Consider the following 22906-nt stretch of genomic DNA (forward strand, 5'->3'; position numbering starts at 1 on the left):
CAGTCATAGGATGTTCCCATTCCAAACAAGTCATGTCGTCAAATTTCTGCCCTGCTTGAGCTACCCCCGGTCAACTGTGTGTCGGGTTCTGAGGGTAGGAAATGTACTTATTCATGTCACCGAGGGATGGGCTGAGGTTTAGAGGGTCTACACCAGAAGTTAATGGTTATAGGAGGAAGGTATACAGTCTGTACAATTAAGCTTGGAATGTGTTAAGTGCTGGGGATTGATTACATGTGGCAGGCATTGATAAAGGGGAGCGAGCCATGGATTAGTGATGAAGGGTGTCGAGGTCAGGTCACGTTAAGGGGGAAAGAAAAGTTTATGGCTCGTATCACTAGTGTCCTGCCCAGCAGTAAAGAACGATGTTTATAGAGATGTGTAGGAGGAGACTCAGCCTATGAGGAACGGTTAAATACCAGACCTTGTCTGATAATGTTTGTCTAATGCAGCTGTATTGATCCTCTGGGAAGAATTAAACTTGGTTAAGCTTTCATAAATGTCCGTTGAGTGTTTTACTCAGAATTAGAACCTAACACCTGAAACCCCACCTCTTTAAGGAATACCTGGGATAGGATAAAGTAATCCTTCTAACCCCCCCCCCCCCCAAATGATTTAGCTGCACTATTGTAGAGTGGTTGTTCCACTGGATATCATAAGGTGATTGCACCAATTTGTAAGTCGCTCTGGATAAGAGCGTCTGCTAAATGACTTAAATGTAAATGAAAAGGTCTAGGAGCAACAACGGCTCAGCCGAGAAGTGGTAGGCCACACAAGCTCACAGAATGGGACCACCAAGTGCTGAAGCGCGTAAAAATAGTCTGCCCCTCGGTGGCAACCCTCACTACCAAGTTTCAAATTACTTCTTGAAGCAACGTCAGCACAATAACTGTTTGTCGGACGCTTCACGAAATGGGTTTCCATTGCCGAGCAGCCGCACACAAGCCTAAGATCACCATACGCAATGCCAAGCGTTGGCTGGAGTGGTGTAAAGCTCACCGCCATTGGACTCTGGAGCAGTGAAAATTAGTTCTCTGGAGAGATAAATCACACTTCATCATCTGGCAGTCTGATGGACAAATCTGGATTTGGCGGACGCAAGGAGAACGCTACCTGCCCGAATGCATAGTGCCAACTGTAAAGTTTGGTGGAGGAGGAATAAGGGTCTGGGGCTGTTTTTCATGGTTCGGGCCCCTTAGTTCCAGTGAAGGGAAATCTTAACGCTACAACATACCATGACATTCTAGACGATTCTGTGCCTCCAACTTTGTGGCAGCAGTTTGGGGAAGTCCCTTTCCTGTTTCAGCATGACAATGTCCCCGAACATAAAGCGAGAGGTCCATACAGAAATGGTTTGTCGAGTTCGATGTGGAAGAACTTGACTGGCCTGCACAGATCCCTGACCTTAACCCCATCAAACACCTTGGGGATGAATTTGCGAGCCAGGCCTAATCGCCCAACATCAGTGCCCAACCTCACTGATGCTCTTGTGGCTGAATGGAAGCAAGTCCCCTCAGCAATGTTCCAACATCTAGTGGAAAGCCTTTCCAGAAGAGTGGAGGCTGTTATAGCAGCAAAAGGGGGGGACCAACTCCATATTAATGCCCATGATTTTGGAATGAGATGTTCGACGAGCAGGTGTCCACATACTTGTGTGTGTATATACTGTATATTACTCTCTTGCATGAAAAAAATATATAAATCTTATCAGCCTTTACCTCCTTTTGAACTTGCTGTATCTGTTTTTTAGAGTCAGCCAGCTTCTCTTTGAGATCAGAAATGTCATCGTCTTTCCTCTCAAGGTCCAAGCTCAAAATCTTCACTTTGTCCGAGTCAAGTTTAATGGTCTCCTTCAATCTGTGGTCACAAACACATGAGATTAACTTAAAACACCACTATATTAGAGAGGTTTAACAGTCAGGATGAGCAGGGAAAATAAAGAAACCCGGTGCCCTATAGACTTGTAGAGATCTGAGGAAACACTTGTAATCAATCTTGTAATAGCTGCACCTTGCCCTCTGATAGGCTAGGTGGAACTGTCACCGTACTGCATACACCAATCAAATCCTCTCAGATCTCCACACGTGCATAGGGTTTAGAGGATGATTTAGGATTGGCACGTAGGCTTCCCCACTAGCCATAGTGAATGGTTCCAGCCAGCCCACTAACCTGGTGATGTCCTGGGCTCTCTTCTTCAGCTCAGCGTCCTTCTGAGCGATGGCCTCCTCAGCCACGGCCAGCAGCTCCCTCCTCCTCTCCACCTCCCTCCTACGAGCCTCCTGCACCGCAGCGGTCTCCTCATCCTCCCACCTCTCCTGCACCTCCCGCAGGCTCCTCTGCAGGCCCGACACCTCCGCCTCCTTCTCGAACAGTATCTTCTCCAACTCTGCCACTCTCTCCGTTTGGGACACGGTTACAGCCACCTCCCTCTCCATTTGGCGGGTGCGCTCCTCTCCCTCCAGATAGGCCATCTTTCCCTTCAAGGTCACGACCTCAGCCTCCAGATCAGAGTTTAGTTTCCTCAGGCCCTCAGCGGTCTCTCTCTCAGATACAGAGTTTTTGCTGTCAACGTGGGCCTCTTCTTTAGCCTCCATTTCCACCTTGAGCTGCTCCAAGGTCAATTCCTGTTGGGCCAGTTTCTCTTTCAGCTCCTGTTCGGAGATCTGCTGTTGGGCCAGTTTCTCTTTCAGCTCCTGTTCGGAGATCTGCTGTTGGGCCAGTTTCTCTTTCAGCTCCTGTTCGGAGATCTGCTGTTGGGCCAGTTTCTCTTTCAGCTCCTGTTCGGAGATCTGCTGTTGGGCCAGTTTCTCTTTCAGCTCCTGTTCGGAGATCTGCTGTTGGGCCAGTTTCTCTTTCAGCTCCTGTTCGGAGATCTGCTGTTGGGCCAGTTTCTCTTTCAGCTCCTGTTCGGAGATCTGCTGTTGGGCCAGTTTCTCTTTCAGCTCCTGTTCGGAGATCTGCTGTTGGGCCAGTTTCTCTTTCAGCTCCTGTTCGGAGATCTGCTGTTGGGCCAGTTTCTCTTTCAGCTCCTGTTCGGAGATCTGCTGTTGGGCCAGTTTCTCTTTCAGCTCCTGTTCGGAGATCTGCTGTTGGGCCAGTTTCTCTTTCAGCTCCTGTTCGGAGATCTGCTGTTGGGCCAGTTTCTCTTTCAGCTCCTGTTCGGAGATCTGCTGTTGGGCCAGTTTCTCTTTCAGCTCCTGTTCGGAGATCTGCTGTTGGGCCAGTTTCTCTTTCAGCTCCTGTTCGGAGATCTGCTGTTGGGCCAGTTTCTCTTTCAGCTCCTGTTCGGAGATCTGCTGTTGGGCCAGTTTCTCTTTCAGCTCCTGTTCGGAGATCTGCTGTTGGGCCAGTTTCTCTTTCAGCTCCTGTTCGGAGATCTGCTGTTGGGCCAGTTTCTCTTTCAGCTCCTGTTCAGAGATCTGCTGTTGGGCCAGTTCCTCTTTCAGCTCCTGTTCAGAGATCTGCTGTTGGGCCAGTTTCTCTTTCAGCAGGAGCCTCTCCTCTAGGGCCTCTGAGCATTCCCTCTTCAGTTCCGCCATCTTGTCTCTGAGAAGCCTGCTGTCCCTTTGTGCTCCCGACGCAGCTTGAGAGGTCACGACTTCCTTCCCTAGGCGTGTCACTTCCTGTATCAGGGAGTCAATCAGGGCAGTTTTCTCTCTGACCTCGTGGTCATGCGTGGCCTGTCGGTCCTCTGCAGCCTTTTCTGCTCTGGCTGTCTGCAGACTGACCTCCCTCTCCATGGCCTGCAGCTTCCCAATTAGAGCCTGGGATTCCCCTCGAAGTATGCGCATCTCCCGCTGCAAGTCTTCCCGTTCCTGGAGCAGCCTGGCATTCTCCCTCCTCGCCGCCGCCACCGCCGCCTCCTCCACCACCACGGACAGGGCCTCCTCGCGAGCACGCGTCTGCACCTCCAGCTCATGTGCCTTCATACAGGAGATATTCACCTCCTGCACTTTCAAGTCACCCTCTTCGTGTGCTACCTGGTCAAGCTGCAGAGTCTCTACTAGTCCCGCCACTTCTGAGGATTTCACCACCTGCTCCCAGCACAATCTGTCCATCTTCTCGTCCTCTCCACTACCCTCCCCATGGAAACCTAACAAAGAAGCAGGACATCTGATGAGTCATCTCTAAAAGGCGTTGCAAACAAAGCATATTATAATAGGATGATCTGAGGTATGGTGGGATGTTAGTTTAGGTTAACGAGATGCTTAACAGTATTTAACTGAATGGATCTGGTGTTCTGTCCTTAAGCGTTAGCCAGTGGAATAGGATTAGGGCTAGTTGGTTTGCTAAACAGCAAACAACTGGACACATTGCAATTTTGGTCAGCAATTGATATTGGAAAATAAAACGTTTCTAAGTCCATATTAGCGAGTATGGTTAGTGAAGACCATTTCTCAGAACATGGTTTCTCTACTAATGACGTGACACCTCAAATCCTTCCACAGCTGTACAATGTTTTAAAAAAAAAAAATGTCTGAGTACAGAAAACCAACAAAAAAACGGTTTATTATGGTTTAAAATCATGAATACGACAACCACTTTAAAAAAAAAAAAAAACACATGAGGAATAGAAGCATTTATCCATAAGGAAGTTGAGGCAGCATTACTTCTGGAGCGCAGACAGCCGCCTTTTCGAGCGGATGTTTTTGCGACCTCTGGCATTACTCTCTCCCCCCTGTTCTCCCCCCACAAACGGTGGGAGGGACATCCCGGCAGTGCTCGGAGCCAACCCCATACCTTTCTTGCTGGGGGGCTGTTCCTCCAGGTCCGGCTGGAGATCCACCAGCCGTTTGCGGCTCTCTGTGCGAGAGCTGCGCTTCTCCCCTCTGGAGCAAGTGCAGCTGCTCTTCAGACGCAGGAGCTCATCCTTGATGCCGTCGAATGTAGTCTTCTGTCAAGGACACCCCCCCCCCCACCCCAACAACGGTGTTAAAACATCTAGCATGGCCTACTCAAGCTGGAATATAAAAAAAATATATTTTAAAAAAAGGCACGTTCTGGATATGAGCATTTATAAAAAAGGTCACATTTGGATGGGAAATTGGCACCAGTGAGCTATAAAATGGGAGAGGTATTGTCAAATATGGCGCATGACAGATGTTCTCAAAGTGGGGTCGGCTAGTTACTGCAGGGGGTCAACGTTCAGATTTAAAAATAATATATATATATATATATATATATATATATATATTACTAACAGATTAAACACATTTTGGCAACACATCCATGGAATAAGTTAAGAGGGTGTATTAGAGTATTATTAATTTACAATGCATGTTCTTAACCCGGAGTAACACGGGCCTTGGTGGCTCACAGGGATATTGGTATCCACAGTAAATTTTACAACTATGCACCATCACAAAATGTGTCGAAATGCAATATTCTGATGCCAAGACATGGGCCTTTAAAAAATAAAAAATAAAATATATTCCTTCCCAGGGTCTGAGACTTGGTTCGTCCAGCCATGATGCACTGCTAAAGTCATAGCAGTACTCATATGGAATTATGTTCATCACTAACACACAGAGAGGCTGCTGCCTACATACAGACTTGAAATCATTGGCCACTTCAATAAAATGGATTACTAGTCACTTTAATGTTTACATACCTTGCATTACTCATCTCATATGTACAGTTGAAGTCAGAAGTTTACATACACTTAGGTTGGAGTCATTAAAACTCGTTTTTCATCCACTCCACAAATTTCTTGTTAACAAACTATAGTTTTGGCAAGTTGTTTAGGACATCTACTTTGTGCATGACACAAGTAATTTTTCCAACAATTGTTTACAAACAGATTATTTCAATGCATCACAATTCCAGTGGGTCAGAAGTTTACATACATCCACAGGTACTCCTCCAATTAGTGTATTTCAAGGCCTACAGTGGGGGAAAAGAGTATTTGATCCCCTGGTGATTTTGTACATTTGCCCACTGACAAAGAAAGGATCAGTCTATAATTTTAATGGTAGGTTTATTTGAACAGTGAGAGACAGAATAACAAAAATATCCAGAAAAACACATGTCAGAAATTGATCAGCATTTTAATGAGGGAAATGAGTATTTGACCACCTCTCAATCAGAAAGATTTCTGGCTCCCAGGTGTCTTTTATACAGGTAACGAGCTGAGATAAGGAGCACACTCTTAACCTGTTGGGGATAGGGGGCAGTATTTGCACGGCCGGATAAAAAAACTTACCCGATTTAATCTGGTTACTACTGCTGCCCAGTAACTAGAATATGCACATAATTGTTTGATTTGGATAGAAAACACCCTAAAGTTTCTAAAACTGTTTGAATGGTGTCTGAGTATAACAGAACTCATATGGCAGGCCAAAACCTGAGAAGATTCCAAACAGGAAGCGCTCTGACTAATTCTTGGCCTTCTTGATCATCTCTAACCAAAACAGGGGATCTCTGGCATAACGTGACATTTTCTAACGCTCCCGTAGGCTCTCAGAAGGCCCCAGAACAATGAATGGTGGCTTTGCAGGCCATGGCTGAAAAACATTAGCGCATTTGGATAGTGGTCGATCAGAGAACAATGAGACTGGAGGCGCGTGCACGAGCCGACACCATGTTTACTTTCTCTCTCTTTGAACGAAAACAACGACTCCCGGTCGGAATATTATCGCTTTTTTACGAGAAAAATAGCATAAAAATTGATTTTAAACAGCGGTTGACATGCTTCGAAGTACAGTAATGGAATATTTAGAATTTTTTTGTCACGAAACGCGTCACCCTTCGGATAGTGTCTTGAACGCACGAACAAAACGTTGCTATTTGGATATAACTATGGATTATTTGGAACCAAACCAACATTTGTTATTGAAGTAGAAGTCCTGGGAGTGCATTCTGACGAAGAACAGCAAAGGTAATCGAACTTTTCTAATAGTAAATCGGAGTTTGGTGAGTACCACACTTGGTGAGTGTCAAAATAGCTAGCCTGTGATGGCCGGGCTATCTACTGAGAATATTGCAAAATGTGCTTTCACCGAAAAGCTATTTTAAAAATCGGACATAGCGAGTGCATAAAGGAGTTCTGTATCTATAATTCTTAAAATAATTATGTTTTTTGTGAACGTTTATCGTGAGTAATTTAGTAAATTCACCGGAAGTGTTCGGTGGGAATGCTAGTCACATGCTAATGTAAAAAGCTGTTTTTTGATATAAATATGAACTTGATTGAAAAAAAAACATGCATGTATTGTATAACATAATGTCCTAGGATTGTCATCTGATGAAGATCAAAGGTTAGTGCTGCATTTAGCTGTGGTTTGGGTTTATGTGATATTATATGCTAGCTTGAAAAATGGGTGTCTGATTATTTCTGGCTTGGTACTCTGCTGACATAATCTAATGTTTTGCTTTCGTTGTAAAGCCTTTTTGAAATCGGACAGTGTGGTTAGATTAACGAGAGTCTTGTATTTAAATAGCTGTAAAATAGTCATATGTTTGAGAAATTGAAGTAATAGCATTTCTAAGGTATTTGAATATCGCGCCACGGGATTACACTGGCTGTTGAGTAGGTGGGACGCAAGCGTCCCACTGGCCCAGAGAGGTTAAAGGGAGTGCTCCTAACCGCAGCTTGTTACCTGTAAAAAAGACACCTGTCCACAGAAGCAATCAGATTCCAAACTCTCCACCATGGCCAAGACCAAAGAGCTCTCCAAAGGTGTCAGGGACAAGATTGTAGACCTACACAAGGCTGGAATGGGCTACAAGACCATCGCCAAGCAGCTTGGTGAGAAGGTGACAACAGTTGGTGCAATTATTCGCAAATGGAAGAAACACAAAAGAACTGTCAATATCCCTCGGCCTGGGGCTCCATGCAAGATCTCACCTCGTAGAGTTGCAATGATCATGAGAACGGTGAGGAATCAGCCCAGAACTACACGGGAGGATCTTGTCAATGATCTCAAGGCAGCTGGGACCATAGTCACCAAGAAAACAATTGGTAACACACTACGCCATGAAGGACTGAAATCCTGCAGCGCCCGCAAGGTCCCCCTGCTCAAGAATACATATACATGCCCGTCTGAAGTTTGCCAATGAACATCTGAATGATTCAGAGGACAACTGGTGAAAGTGCTGTGGTCAGATGAGACCAAAATGAAGCTCTTTGACATCAACTCAACTCGCCGTGTTTGGAGGAGGAGGAATGCTGCCTATGACCCCAAGAACACCATCAGACATGGAGGTGGAAACATTATGCTTTGGGGGTGTGTTTCTGCTAAGGGGACAGGACAACTTCACCGCATCAAAGGGACGATGGACGGGGCCATGTACCGTCAAATCTTGGGTGAGAACCTCCTTCCCTCAGCCAGGGCATTGAAAATGGGTCGTGGATGGGTATTCCAGCATGACAATGACCCAAAACACACGGCCAAGGCAACAAAGGAGTGGCTCAAGAAGAAGCACATTAAGGTCCTGGAGTGGTCTTGCCAGTCGCCAGACCTTAAACCCATAGAAAATCTGTGGAGAAAGCTGAAGGTTCGAGTTGCCAAACGTCAGCCTCGAAACCTTAATGACTTGGAGAAGATCTGCAAAGAGGAGTGGGACAAAATCCCTCCTGAGATGTGTGCAAACCTGGTGGCCAACTACAAGAAACATCTGACCTCTGATTGCCAACAAGGGTTTTGCCACCAAGTACTAAGTCATGTTTTGCAGAGGGGTCAAATACTCATTTCCCTCATTAAAATGTAAATCATTTTATAACATTTGACATGCGTTTTTCTGGATTTTTTGTTATTCTGTCTCTGTGTTCAAATAAACCTACTATTAAAATTATAGACTGATCATTTCTTTGTAAGTGGGCAAATGTACAAAATCAGCAGGGGATCAAATACTTTTCCCCCCACTGTACCTTCAAACTCAGTGCCTCTTTGCTTGACATCATTGGGAAAAAAAAATCAAAATAAATCAGCCAAGACCTCAGAAAATAAATTCTAGACCTCCAGAAATCTGGTTCATCCTTGGGAGCAATTGCCAAATGCCTGAAGGTACCACGTTCATCTGTACAAACAATAATACGCAAGTATAAACACCATGGGACCACGCAGCCGTCATACCACTCAGGAAGGAGACGCATTCTGTCTCCTAGAGATGAACGTACTTTGGTGCAAATCAATCCCAGAACAACAGCAAAGGACCTTGTGAAAATGCTGGAGGAAACAGGTAGAAAAGTATCTATAGCCACAGTAAAACGAGTCCTATATCGACATAACCTGAAAGGCCGCTCAGCAAGGAAGAAGCCACTGCTCCAAAGCCGCCATAAAAAAGCCAGACTATGGTTTGCAACTGCACATGGGGACGAAGACTGTACTTTAAAGAAATATCCTCTGGTCTGATGAAACAAAAATAGAATTGTTTGGCCATAATGACCATCGTTATGTTAGGAGGAAAAAGGGGGGGATGCTTGCAAGCCAAAGAACCCCATCCATGAAGCACGGGGGTGGCAGCATCATGTTGTGGGGGTGCTTTGCTGCAGGAGGGACTGGTGCACTTCACAAAATAGATGGCATCATTAGGAAAGAAAATGATGTGGATATATTGAAGCAACATCTCAAGACATCAGTCAGGAAGTTAAAGCTTGGTCGCAAATGGGTCTTCCAAATGGACAATGACCCCCAAACATACTTCCAAAGTTGTGGCAAAATGGCTTAAGGACAACAAAGTCAAGGTATTGGAGTGGCCATCACAAAGCCCTGACCTCAATCCCATAGAAAAATGGGTGGGCAGAACTGAAAAGGCGTGTGTGAGCAAGGAGGCCCACAAACCTGACTCAGTTATACCAGCTCTGTCAGGATAAATGGGCCAGAATTCACCCAATTTATTGTGGGAAGCTTGTGGAAGGCTAACCGAAACGTTAGACCCAAGTTAAACAATTTAAAGGCAATGCTACCAAATACTAATTGAGTGCATGTAAACTTCAGACCCACTGGGAATGTGATGAAAGAAATAAAAGCTGAAATAAATCTCTACTATTATTCTGACATTACACCTTCTTAAAATAAAGTGGTGATCCTAACTGACCTAAAACAGGGAACGTTTACTAGGATTAAATGTCAGGAATTGTGAAAAACAGTTTAAATGTATTTGGCTTGGGTTTGTAAGCTTCCAACTTCAACTGTACATTACATGCCATCTATTGCATCTTGCCTATGCTGCTCATCCATATATTAAAATATTCTTATTCCATTCCTTTACTTAGATGTGTGTATTAGGTAGTTGTTGTGGAATTGTTAGATATTACTGCACTGTCGGAACTAGAAGCACAAGCATTTCACAACACTCGCAATAACATCTGCTAATCATGTCTATGTGACCAATCACATTTGATGTGTTGTGATTACGAGGGTGGTCCCTGATGAATTTGCTGTCACAAAAAGGGGTCCCCGGCCCCCAAAAGGTTTGAGAACCCCTGGGTTATGAAACAGGCTGATCGCTTGTCATTTAAAAATGAACTTACATCTTTGATAGTGTCTTTGACCTGCTGGTCCACGGTGTTCTGAAGCGAGGAGATCATCTCGTCCTTCTCATGACACATCTCCAGAAGGTCGGAGAACTTCAGCTCCTGAGACTCAAGAGAAAAACACAAATAAGGGTTTGTCAGTACGACTCTCAGTTAACACAGAACTAAAACTGCAGCATCAATGTGGTGTATGTAGTCTGTCCACGATTGATTAGTCAGAACCAAAAATAAGTCCCATTTGCTGCAAAAAAATACCCCACCCAAAATACAATTTGACAGTACCTTCCTAGCCTCGTCAAGCTGTTCCTTTGATTGCGGTGCTCGTCTGCGATCATTTTCCAGTTCTGAAATCAACGGAAGACAACGGACTAATCAACCAGAAGGAAACCTAGCATGTTCCCTCATAGCCACTGGAAAAAACCCATCAGGTAAACCAGTCTGCTTATGTCATTGATGGATACTGAAAACTGATGATTAACAGGTTATCGCTGACAGAGTTCCACAGACGCTGACGGTGTTTCATAATCCTGGTCCTGGGGTGCACATCTTGGTTTTTAAACATTACACACACACCCCCCCCCCCGATTCAAATCATCATCAAGCCTTTGCTTAGTGGAATCCATTGTGTAGTGCTAGAATGAAAAACAACTGGGCGCCAGATGGTTACCATTGGTTTCGACAGGGAGCTGCACTGAGAGGTTGGAGACGGTGTCACTACTGGGGTGGGCGACCACCAGACATGTCTTGGCCGTCTCAGCCGCCATCTTTATGCCTGCCAGGTCACTGCACATGGAGTCAAACATGCCTCCCAACGACGAGCTCTCCTTCTACATGAGACGATACACATTTTGAGTCATTTAGCAGAAGCTCTTATCCAGCTTAGTTCGTACATTCGTCTTAAGATAGATAGCTAGGTGAGACCTCATGTCATAGTATATATTTCCTCAATAGAGTAGTTATGAGCAAAGTCAGGTGACAGAAGAGACAAGGCAACATGGAGGTTGACACTGCTAGACGGCCAACGTGTCTATAGTTAGGCCGCATTACCGTGGCTCGCTCTGCTCTGTCCAGCTCCCCTTGACTGGTGTTCTTGTTCACTAGATTCTTCAGGATCTCTAGACGCCTCTCCGCTCTCTCCTCGACAATCTCCTTCTCTTTGGCCAGACGTTCCCTTTAAGACACAGAAATCAAGTTATTATAGCTACAGCTTGTTCAGTTTTATGTAATAAAAATATTTACCTTTAAATCCCCCTTACTATGTAAAGCTTTGAGTACCTCAGTTGATAGAAAGGCAATGTATAAATCCAATCTATTATTATTTAAAGCAGCCAAACAAAAATTATGACTTAAAACAAAATGGCCGAGAAGAGCTCACTTGTAATCGGTCTGCATTTCAGAGAAGAGGTCAGAGAACTCCTTTGTGACCTCGTCACGGATGCGGGATTCCAACGCCAGGTTTTCAGATCTCTCTTTCTGGAGTTGTTCCCGGAGCTCCTTCAACTGGAGGAGCTGGCTCTGAAAGGGTTGACAGACATATAGCATTTTTAAAAAACTTCACATTCATCTCTCGTTGACAGACTTAAAAAAAATATATATACTGCTCAAAAAAATAAAGGGAACACTTAAACAACACAATGTAACTCCAAGTCAATCACACTTCTGTGAAATCAAACTGTCCACTTAGGAAGCAACACTGATTGACAATAAATTTCACATGCTGTTGTGCAAATGGAATAGACAACAGGTGGAAATTATAGGCAATTAGCAAGACACCCCCAATAAAGGAGTGGTTCTGCAGGTGGTAACCACAGACCACTTCTCAGTTCCTATGCTTCCTGGCTGATGTTTTGGTCACTTTTGAATGCTGGCGGTGCTTTCACTCTAGTGGTAGCATGAGACGGAGTCTACAACCCACACAAGTGGCTCAGGTAGTGCAGCTCATCCAGGATGGCACATCAATGAGAGCTGTGGCAAGAAGGTTTGCTGCGTCTGTCAGCGTAGTGTCCAGAGCATGGAGGCGCTACCAGGAGACAGGCCAGTACATCAGGAGACATGGAGGAGGCTGTAGGAGGGCAACAACCCAGCAGCAGGACCGCTACCTCCGCCTTTGTGCAAGGAGGGGCAAGAGGAGCACTGCCAGAGCCCTGCAAAATGACCTCCAGCAGGCCACAAATGTGCATGTGTCTGCTCAAACGGTCAGAAACAGACTCCATGAGGGTGGTATGAGGGCCCGACGTCCACAGGTGGGGGTTGTGCTTACAGCCCAACACCGTGCAGGACGTTTGGCATTTGCCAGAGAACACCAAGATTGGCAAATTAGCCACTGGCACCCTGTGCTCTTCACAGATGAAAGCAGGTTCACACTGAGCACATGTGACAGACATGACAGTCTGGAGACGCCGTGGAGAACGTTCTGCTGCCTGCAACATCCTCCAGCATGACCGGTTTGGCAGTGGGTCAGTCATGGTGTGGGGTGGCATTTCTTTGGGGGGCCGCACAGCCCTCCATGTGCTCGCCAGAGGTAGCCTGACTGCCGTTAGGTACCAAGATGAGATCCTCAGACCCCTTGTGAGAGCATATGCTGGTGCGGTTGGCCCTGGGTTCCTCCTAATGCAAGACAATGCTAGACCTCATGTGGCTGGAGTGTGTCAGCAGTTCCTGCAAGAGGAAGGCATTGATGCTATGGACTGGCCCGCCCGTTCCCCAGACCTGAATCCAATTGAGCACATCTGGGACATCATGTCTCGCTCCATCCACCAACGCCACGTTGCACCACAGACTGTCCAGGAGTTGGCGAATGCTTTAGTCCAGGTCTGGGAGGAGATCCCTCAGGAGACCATCCGCCACCTCATCAGGAGCATGCCCAGGCGTTGTAGGGAGGTCATACAGGTACGTGGAGGCCACACACACTACTGAGCCTCATTTTGACTTGTTTTAAGGACATTACATCAAAGTTGGATCAGCCTGTAGTGTGGTTTTCCACTTTAATTTTGAGTGTGACTCCAAATCCAGACCTCCATGGGTTGATAAATTGGATTTCCATTGATTATTTTTGTGTGATTTTGTTGTCAGCACATTAAACTATGTAAAGAAAAAAGTATTTAATAAGATTATTTCATTCATTCAGATCTAGGATGTGTTATTTTAGTGTTCCCTTTATTTTTTTGAGCAGTATATATTAAATCAAGCATCTGACCAAATTATACAAGACTTTAGTTCTGGGTGAACGTCACATTAATAAAAAGTAACCAGTTTTTTGACAATGTGACCTGATTAGGCAAAACTCTGGTCCCTTTACGAGACTATTAGTAGGCCTGAATCTTCCCGAAATATCTAATCAGGGCCTGGTAATGTAGGTGACTACTAAACAGAGGTTAGTAGTGATGGGGGAACAAATCAATCCGGTTACATATCGTGATATTATCTTTTTGACAACGTCGCTGTATTATTTTACATATCGTGATATTATCTTTTTGACAACGTCGCTGTATTATTTTTGCGCTAGTTGGCTGTACCTGCACCAAAACTCATTTTTCCTTCATAGCTTGTTCTCCACCTTTTAAAATAGGAATGCAATTTGTTTTCAGCACTTATTTCCACAACTGATCAAAACTAGTTATCATGACCCTCTTGTCCCTCTGCAGCAGACATGTGGTGAGCAATATGTTCGGAACGCAAAAAAAATAATCAAAGTATCAAATCACAACACATATTGTAATGGCACCCCAGTATGGTGATAATATCATGCAATGAGGTCCTTCAGTCGGGTGCAATGAGGTAGGGTGCAATGAGGTCCCTCAGCAGGGTGCAATGAGGTCCCTCAGCAGGGTGCAATGAGGTCCCTCAGCAGGGTGCAATGAGGTCCCTCAGCAGGGTGCAATGAGGTCCCTCAGCAGGGTGCAATGAGGTCCCTCAGTAGGGTGCAATGAGGTAGGGTGCAATGAGGTCTCTCAGTAGGGTGCAATGAGGTAGGGTGCAATGAGGTCTCTCAGTAGGGTGCAATGAGGTCCCTCAGTAGGGTGCAATGAGGTAGGGTGCAATGAGGTCTCTCAGTAGGGTGTAATGAGGTAGGGTGCAATGAGGTCTCTCAGTAGGGTGCAATGAGGTCCCTCAGTAGGGTGCAATGAGGTAGGGTGCAATGAGGTAGGGTGCAATGAGGTAGGGTGCAATGAGGTAGGGTGCAATGAGGTAGGGTGCAATGAGGTCCCTCAGTAGGGTGCAATGAGGTAGGGTGCAATGAGGTAGGGTGCAATGAGGTAGGGTGCAATGAGGTAGGGTGCAATGAGGTAGGGTGCAATGAGGTCCCTCAGTAGGGTGCAATGAGGTCCCTCAGTAGGGTGCAATGAGGTCCCTCAGTAGGGTGCAATGAGGTCCCTCAGTAGGGTGCAATGAGGTCCCTCAGTAGGGTGCAATGAGGTCCCTCAGTAGGGTGCAATGAGGTCCCTCAGTAGGGTGCAATGAGGTCCCTCAGTAGGGTGCAATGAGGTAGGGTGCAATGAGGTCTCTCAGTAGGGTGCAATGAGGTCTCTCAGTAGGGTGCAATGAGGTAGGGTGCAATGAGGTCTCTCAGTAGGGTGCAATGAGGTAGGGTGCAATGAGGTCTCTCAGTAGGGTGCAATGAGGTCCCTCAGTAGGGTGCAATGAGGTAGGGTGCAATGAGGTCTCTCAGTAGGGTGCAATGAGGTAGGGTGCAATGAGGTCCCTCAGTAGGGTGCAATGAGGTAGGGTGCAATGAGGTAGGGTGCAATGAGGTAGGGTGCAATGAGGTAGGGTGCAATGAGGTCCCTCAGTAGGGTGCAATGAGGTCCCTCAGTAGGGTGCAATGAGGTCCCTCAGTAGGGTGCAATGAGGTCCCTCAGTAGGGTGCAATGAGGTCCCTCAGTAGGGTGCAATGAGGTCCCTCAGTAGGGTGCAATGAGGTCCCTCAGTAGGGTGCAATGAGGTCCCTCAGTAGGGTGCAATGAGGTCGGGTGCAATGAGGCCTGGTGTAATGAGGGCCCTCAGTAGGGTGTAATGAGGTCCCTGGCAACTCCCAGCCCTAGTAGCTAGGGGGAGACCCTTACCTCATAAGCATCTTTATCGATGAGAAACTTGTCATCGTCCACTTCTTGCATGGTCTCCTCAATCACGCTGTCCTCTGTCGTGCTCTCCGCTTCCATGTCATCCTCCTGCACATCCTCCAGACTGGTCTCCCAGCCAACCAGGGAGCTCCTTCTCCGCTGACCCAACAGTTTCTTCCTGTCTGCGTGGTCGACGATCATGGACAGTTCCTGGGTCGACGTCTTGGCGGCGAGATAAGGGGCGGTCTTGGATGTCAGCACCACCACCTTCTGAGCCACAGCGGAGAACTTGAGCACGTTGATCGTCTCGTCGTACATGGAGGCACACTGGTTGATGTTGACTACCATGCAGGCTTTGCCCCGCCCACAGAAGAAGCCCTGCAGGTAGTGGGTGAGCTTGCTCTCCCTGAAAGGGATGTGCTGTGGTAGCCTAGCAACAAGGGGCAGGTCAGAATATAAAAATGTATTTATTAGATTTGGACAGGGACAATGTACAACAAAAACACACTTCTCAGAGCACTGAGAAATGAGTTGCAGCAGATTCAGCTAAAAGATTATGTATACCCCCCAATATTAGGAAGGCGTTCCTAATGTTTGGTAGACTCTGTATTACATATGTTAAAAAGCAGACAAGGCTCACTTGGATTGCTGGCTTTGACGTAAAGCGTTGATGCACTTGCCCAGCGTCATCAGGGAAGTGTTGATGTTCCCGGCCTCTTTCAAACGCTCCCCTTTATTCTGAGTTTTAGCACACCTCTCAGACCCAGCCAGGTCACACAGGGACAGCCTGAACAGAAAGGGGGGGGGGAATGCCCTGCCTTAGACACCCACAAATACTGCACGGGGCTCATAGAAGATATTTATTGTGAGCAAATGAATGAAATATGCATTTCACTTACTCGCTGACAGAGTTAACACGAGGAATCCTAGCATCTTCAATCCGCAGGATACGAACAGAAAATATGCTGTGGCTGAGCATAGGAACGGAACAGAATTTATTTTATTAAGCAGTCAAATCTACTCTACTGTGTGAACCTGGCTCAAAGCAAGTTAGTAGCAGCCCAAAGAAACATTCAAATTAATCATTGAAAAAGGTATTGACGCGCTTAAAAATGATCATACCTCCTGCTTGAGAGGAGGTTTAGCTTTGTGCTGGCAAAGCTCTGGTTCTTCTTCCCTAGCTTCATCACCTTGTAGGCTTCCTCCGCATTGTTCACTTGTATCCACTTCAGATCTGAAATTACACGCAGGAACATTTGGTCCTTTGCAGCTCAGTTGGTAGAGCGTGGTGCTTTAACAACAGGATTGTGGGTTAATATTTTACACCTCCAATGCATCTGTTACCTTTCACAAAGGAGTTGCCTTTGACATCCTGCGACAGCCGCAGCGTGGATCTCTTCAGGGCTCCGATCGGTATGGGCTCCAGCAAGTCGTGAATATTCTCGTTGTAGATTTCACAGAAGGACACCCAGACTGAGAACTTGGTGTGTGCGTCAAAAACCAGACTGAAAGCGTCTTCAGTCACAGTCCTCTCAATGTCACTTAGTGTGGACCCTGTCAGAGAAACAAGTGGTGCTGTTAGACTGTTTACAAACCCTCTTGTTGGATAGAAGTCTGTTGTGATGACAAACGATGCACCAAACTTCGAGAGAGCGAGAGCGAGAGCGAGAGAGCGAGAGAGCAATGTGACATGTGACAATCATGTATAAATGCAAAACATGAACATGCATAGTAGTGTAAGAACACATAAATGATGCATCTCCTTGCCTTGCAGGGTTGTCTGGCTGGTGGAGCTTGTCTGGCTGGTGGAGCTTTTCGGGTTATCACTCTATGGGGGAAGAGCAATGATATAATATAAATTATTAAACCCAAAGAAAAACTTGTTGAGTAATGCAATGGCTTTAAAAAATTAAAACAAAGATTTAAAAAAATATATATGAATTTAGGTTAATAAACCAATGCTGTACCTCCTTGAGGAGCCTGAAGAGATTTCTCTTGCTAGTGGCCTCCTCACTTTGCTGATCTTTAGTGAGCCTGATGAACTCTCTGCATCGCTGTGGCTTGATAGTCATCTGGTTGTAAACACGCCCCTCGATGCTGTTGAAGATGACATTCAAAGACCTGGGGAGGATCCCTGCGTTGGCCTCTGGACCTTAAGAAAAAACAACAGGTGTTGAAGATCTGTTAATGTGTGAATCATGTTGTCTTAGTGTGTTTGTGGGAGTTGGTCATAAAGAGCAGGGTTTGAAAGTGGGTGAAGGGTAAACATATGATTTGACTTTAAAAAGGATTGTGTTTCACAGTGTTATTCATACACAGTGAGTCTGTGCGACAGCTAACTCAGGCTAGCCCTCGTGTACAAGTAGGATGTTATGACAAAACAGTATGCATCTTTCCACAACGCTGCAAGGCAAGAAAAACAAAAAAAATAATCCAGAAATCAAACCTAGAAATGTGAACGTCTTTCCCGCATTTGTGACTCCGTATGTGAAAACCAGAGAATTTCCACCTTCCAAAACATCCTTGACCAGACTTCTCACGGTGCCATCAAACATCTCCCTCTGAGAGGTTTCTGGCCCCAAGACCTGAGGACAAAAATAAACAGTGTTGTTAGAGGATACATCTTCTGTTCCTTTATTACAAACGTGGTTATTATTTATTTTCATGTGTGTTTTTGTTCTACCTTGTTAAAATGTGTTTTATTATTATTTGACCATGCTGGTCATTTATGAACATCTGAACATCTTGGCCATGTTCTGTTATAATCTCCACCCGGCACAGCCAGAAGAGGACTGGTCCACCCCTCATAGCCTGGTTCCTCTCTAGGTTTCTTCCTAGGTTTTGACCTTTCTAGGGAGTTTTTCCTAGCCACCGTGCTTCTACACCTGCATTGCTTGCTGTTTGGGGTTTTAGGCTGGGTTTCTGTACAGCACTTTGAGATATCAGCTGATGTAAGAAGGGCTATATAAATACATTTGATTTGATTACAGGGATAGTGCACATTTAAAAATCGCCATTACCGTAAATGCGTCAGATTTAGCTGGCAGGCAACAAAAAAAATATATATATATACACACACATTTACATTTTAGTCATTTAGCAAACGCTCTTTTCCAGAGCGACTTACAGTAGTGAAAGCATAGATTTCATACATTTTTTCCCCTGTACTGGTCCCCCGTGGGAATCGAACCCACAACCCTGTCGTTGCAAACACCATGCTCTACCAACTGAGCCACTGCCAGGCCCTGCTGACTGACCTGTGAGAACTGGAACCTTTGAGCTGTCTGCGGGACTGATTTGTCACTAAGCCCTGCTGACAGGGAAGTCCTTGGAGCCTTGAGGAGGACCTTGTCTGGGGGCTCAATGGAAACGCACTCCTTGAATTTGTACAGCAAAAGGACAGCGAGTCAATGGTCAATTTAAACTTTGGTCAACAGTTATTATCCAAGGCTCTTGTTACCTGACGTGTGTGTGTGCTTCTTGTGAAAAAACTATTTCAAGCCAGAGGAGCAGTGTGTTACATTACCTGTGATTCGCCATTTTCACTTTCAATTGATGTGAACGGTCTAATGCGGAGGTACACCTGCAAGTGCTCGTTTTCTTCTAGGCATGACTCCTGTGAGTGAAACTCTGATAAAAGGTCTTTCCTCAGGTCGTCGACGTTCATTTCCCTCTCCACGCTTCCCAATCTGCTGTGATAACCTGATTCCATCATCCTGTGTCAAATAAATGTGGTGGGATCAAAGAAAACAGGTGTTGAGCAAAAAACACTGGCTATAGTTAGTTACCAACGCACCTTCTACACTAGCAACTAGCTAGCTAACAACAATCACCTTCGACATTCAACGTAAGCAGATCAAAGTACTACTTGCTAGCAAGCGGAGTAAAACATGTTGTTGGCTTTAACGAAACAAATTGGTATTTGCACCGACAGCTAGTTAAGTTGTCTAAACACTATTCCCGACGATGCGACGCCAACACAGCTAACTTAACTAGCTAACGTCAAGTCTTTTTGTAACATAATGGAAGAGACATGCAAAACCACTAACTTACCCTATATATTCGAATCATTATGAGAAAAAAAAAATATATATATAGTATTTTTCTTATTGATATTAGGGTTTTTAATGTCTACTTACGTGACAGACTTTTTGTTTTTCCCCAACAAAAAATAAAATGTTTCGCAACGAAAAACAGTTTTCTGTTGTCATCCAGAACTGTCGCGGTCTCTTTTTTAAATTCGACCAATCGGGAGAGAGATTGTTTTTTTTTTACCGGAAGTGCTCGTAGAAGACTTAGATATTCATTATGTTTCAAACAAACCTTTTCCATCTAGTGTTTTGTGTGATAACTATGTATTTCTGATTATTATAAATTATCCATACGCCCACATTCCTATGATTGAACTTCAATCTCTGCATCAACACGATCTTTTTTTTAAATTATTATTATTATTCTTTTTTTATTCTTTTTTTTTTTAAGCCAATCTTGAATTGAGATCTAGGAATGGGAAGGAGAAGAGAAAATACAGTTAGGGAAGGAAATGTGAGCAAATGAAGAAGGAAAGGAAACTAGAATAGGAGGAAAGGAAAGGATGTTAGAAGAAATTAGAGCAAAAGGGTAGGGTGGCGGGGAAGGGATAAAAGAAAGGAGGCTAGAAATTAAGATAGGAGGAAATGGATCTAGGAAAGCTAAGGAGGGGAGGAAAGGGAGCGAGGATTATGCAAAGAGAGATTACATGTATGTGGTAATGATTCACCAAAGTTAGTGCTTTATGGAATCCTTGGGACGTCCCTAACTAAACCCTAAACCAGCAGGTTCCAACCCTGTTCTTTGTACAGCTCTTCACACCAACACTCTACTACACCTGATTTTAATAATTAGCTGGTTGATAAGCTGAATCAGGTTAGTTACAACTGGGGTTGGAGCGAAAACCTGCATGGTAGCTCTCCAGGAACAGGGTTGGAGAGCCCTACCCTAGAGCAGGGGGAATTCAACTCTTACCCTACGAGGCCTGGAGCCTGCTGGTTTTCTGTTTTACCTGATAATTCATTGCACCCACCTGGTGTCCCAGGTCAAAATCAGTCCCTGATTACTGGGGGAAAAGGAAAAAACAGTGGAACTAGCTTTGAGGTCCAGAGTTGAGTTTGAGGGCCCTGGAGCGACTGCCCCGAAAAAGCTACTTTTCATTTAGAAAATGGGCTATATGGAATCGATATGAGCGAGAAACATTTATTTTAGTGTCAAAATTGACTATAAAGTGTAAGTATTGTAATTTGTCAAATCAGTCTCGTCCAAAACGGACATTTGGTGAGATGATAGGAAAAAATGATACATCACAGAACGAAGGGTACCATACAGTAACTGTTTACCTTGGGTTGGGTTTAATCCTGACCACATGCCCACAGCTGGCAGAACCCAAATAATCATAAATTCAGTGCACAGCTGCATGCAACCAGATCATAATGCCCATCGGACAAACACCAAAGCTCTCAGTATAGTAATGCAGGACTTTAGATGTTGTACACACAATTGTCTCATTCAAAACTTTATCTGCAATGTTAAATTCCCTTTTGCGCGACTCAAGCTGTTCCATTCTCCGTGTAGCCTGCAGTTACAGGTAACTGCCAAAATAAAGGAAACACCAACTGAAAGTGTCTTAGGGAGGAGGTCAGAGACCTGGCAGTGTGTTGCCAGGACAACAACCTCTCCCTCAACGTGATCAAAACAAAGGAGATGATTGTGGACTACAGGAAAAGGAGGACCGAGCACGCCCCCATTCTCATCGACGGGGCTGCAGTGGAGCAGGTTGAGAGCTTCAAGTTCCTTGGTGTCCACATCATCACAAACTAACATGGTCCAAGCATACCAAGACAGTCGTGAAGAGGGCACGACAAAACCTATTCTCCTTCAGGAGACTGAAAAGATTTGGCATGGGTCCTCAGATCCTCAAAAGGTTCTACAGCTGCACCATCGAGAGCATCCTGACTGTATGTATCACTGCCTGGTATGGCAACTGCTCGGCCTCTGACCGCAAGGCACTACAGAGGGTAGTGCGAATGACCCAGTACATCACTGGGGCAAAGCTTCCTGCCATCCAGGACCTCTATACCAGGAGGTATCAGAGAAAGGCCCTAAAAATTGTCAAGACTCCAACCACCCTAGTCATAGACTGTTCTCTCTGCTACCGCACGGCAAGCGGTACCGGAGCGCCAAGTCTAGGTCCAAGAGGCTTCTAAACAGCTTCTACCCCCAAGCCATAAGACTCCTGAACACCTAATCAAATGGCTACCCAGACTATTTGCATTGCCCCCCCCCCCCATTTTTACACCGCTGCTACTCTCTGTTATCATCTATGCATAGTCACTTTAATAACTCTACCTGCATGTACATATTACCTCAACTAACCGGTGCCCCTGCACATTGACGCTGTACCGGTACTCCCCTGAATATAGTCTCGCTATTGTTATTTTATTGCTGCTCTTTAATTACTTGTTACTTTTTATTTTTATCCATATATTTTTTTTTAACTGCATTGTTGATTAAGTGGTTGTAAGTAAGCATTTCACTGTAAGGTCTACACCTGTTTGGCGCATGTGACTAATACAATTTGATTGGATCTTAATTGAGCTGCCAGAAAAGCTTCAATGCGCCTTAGCATAGATTCTATAAGTGTCTGCAACTTCCTGTGTAGAAGCACATCATGCTTTCAATATTGTATCCCTCATTTACTCAAGTGGCAGTTACCTACGTGCTCGTCGTCCTGACCAGGGTCTTGACCTGACTGCAGTTTGGTGTCGTAACTGACTTCAGTGGGCAAATGCTCACCTTAAATGGCCACTGGAGAAGTGTGCTCTAAATGGGTGAATCCCGGTTTCAACTGTACCGGGCAGATGGCAGACAGCGTGTATGGCGTTGTGTGAACTAGCGGTTTGCTGATGTCAACGTTGTGAACAGAGTGCCCCATGGTGGAGGAGGGGTTAGGGTATGGGCAGGCATAAGCTACGGACAACGAACACAATTGCATTTTGTTGGAAATTTGAGTACACAGAGATACTGTGATGTGATCCTGAGGTCCATTGTCGTGCCATTCATCCTCTGCCATCACCTCATGTTTCAGCATGATAATGCACGGCCCCATGTCGCAAGGATCTGTACACAATTCCTGGAAGCTGAACATTTCCCAGTTCTTCCATGGCCTGCATAATCACCAGACATGTCATCCATTGAGCATGTTTGGGATGCTCTGGATCGACTTGTACGACAGTGTGTTCCAGTTCCCCCCAATGTCCAGCAACTTCCCACAACCATTGAAAAGGAGTGGGACAACATTCCACAGTCAACAGCCTGATCAACTTTATGCAACGGA

The 22906-nt window shown here is 45.3% G+C and overlaps 1 protein-coding gene across 7 annotated transcripts in view; it reads right to left on the reverse strand.

The window, feature by feature from the left end:
• The window catches only part of LOC106589940 (kinesin-like protein KIF20B), a 60368-nt gene extending 40407 nt beyond the window's left edge, over window positions 1–19961 (reverse strand). For 3 of the 7 annotated variants that reach the window (XM_014180397.2, XM_014180396.2, XM_014180391.2), the window contains exons 1-19: window positions 19677–19961; window positions 19064–19253; window positions 18795–18914; window positions 17984–18122; window positions 17505–17689; window positions 17305–17365; window positions 16882–17091; window positions 16660–16771; window positions 16437–16508; window positions 16178–16324; window positions 15541–15967; window positions 11853–11992; window positions 11525–11648; window positions 11145–11304; window positions 10760–10821; window positions 10475–10585; window positions 4741–4894; window positions 2170–4093; window positions 1719–1857 (exon numbers count right to left, since the gene is read on the reverse strand). In XM_014180397.2, coding sequence (XP_014035872.2) covers window positions 1719–1857; window positions 2170–4093; window positions 4741–4894; window positions 10475–10585; window positions 10760–10821; window positions 11145–11304; window positions 11525–11648; window positions 11853–11992; window positions 15541–15967; window positions 16178–16324; window positions 16437–16508; window positions 16660–16771; window positions 16882–17091; window positions 17305–17365; window positions 17505–17689; window positions 17984–18122; window positions 18795–18914; window positions 19064–19252 — 4476 coding nt within the window. In that variant the 5' untranslated portion in view covers window position 19253; window positions 19677–19961. Of the gene's footprint in view, window positions 1–1718; window positions 1858–2169; window positions 4094–4740; window positions 4895–10474; window positions 10586–10759; window positions 10822–11144; window positions 11305–11524; window positions 11649–11852; window positions 11993–15540; window positions 15968–16177; window positions 16325–16436; window positions 16509–16659; window positions 16772–16881; window positions 17092–17304; window positions 17366–17504; window positions 17690–17983; window positions 18123–18794; window positions 18915–19063; window positions 19254–19370; window positions 19390–19676 lie in introns of those variants that run through there. The other 4 variants (XM_045710183.1, XM_014180394.2, XM_014180393.2 and 1 more) reach the window with 4 other exon arrangements.
• Window positions 19962–22906: the final 2945 nt, after the last annotated feature.

The sequence above is a fragment of the Salmo salar genome, chromosome ssa28 (genome assembly GCF_905237065.1).
Source record: "Salmo salar chromosome ssa28, Ssal_v3.1, whole genome shotgun sequence".
In the NCBI taxonomy this organism is placed as follows: domain Eukaryota; kingdom Metazoa; phylum Chordata; class Actinopteri; order Salmoniformes; family Salmonidae; genus Salmo; species Salmo salar.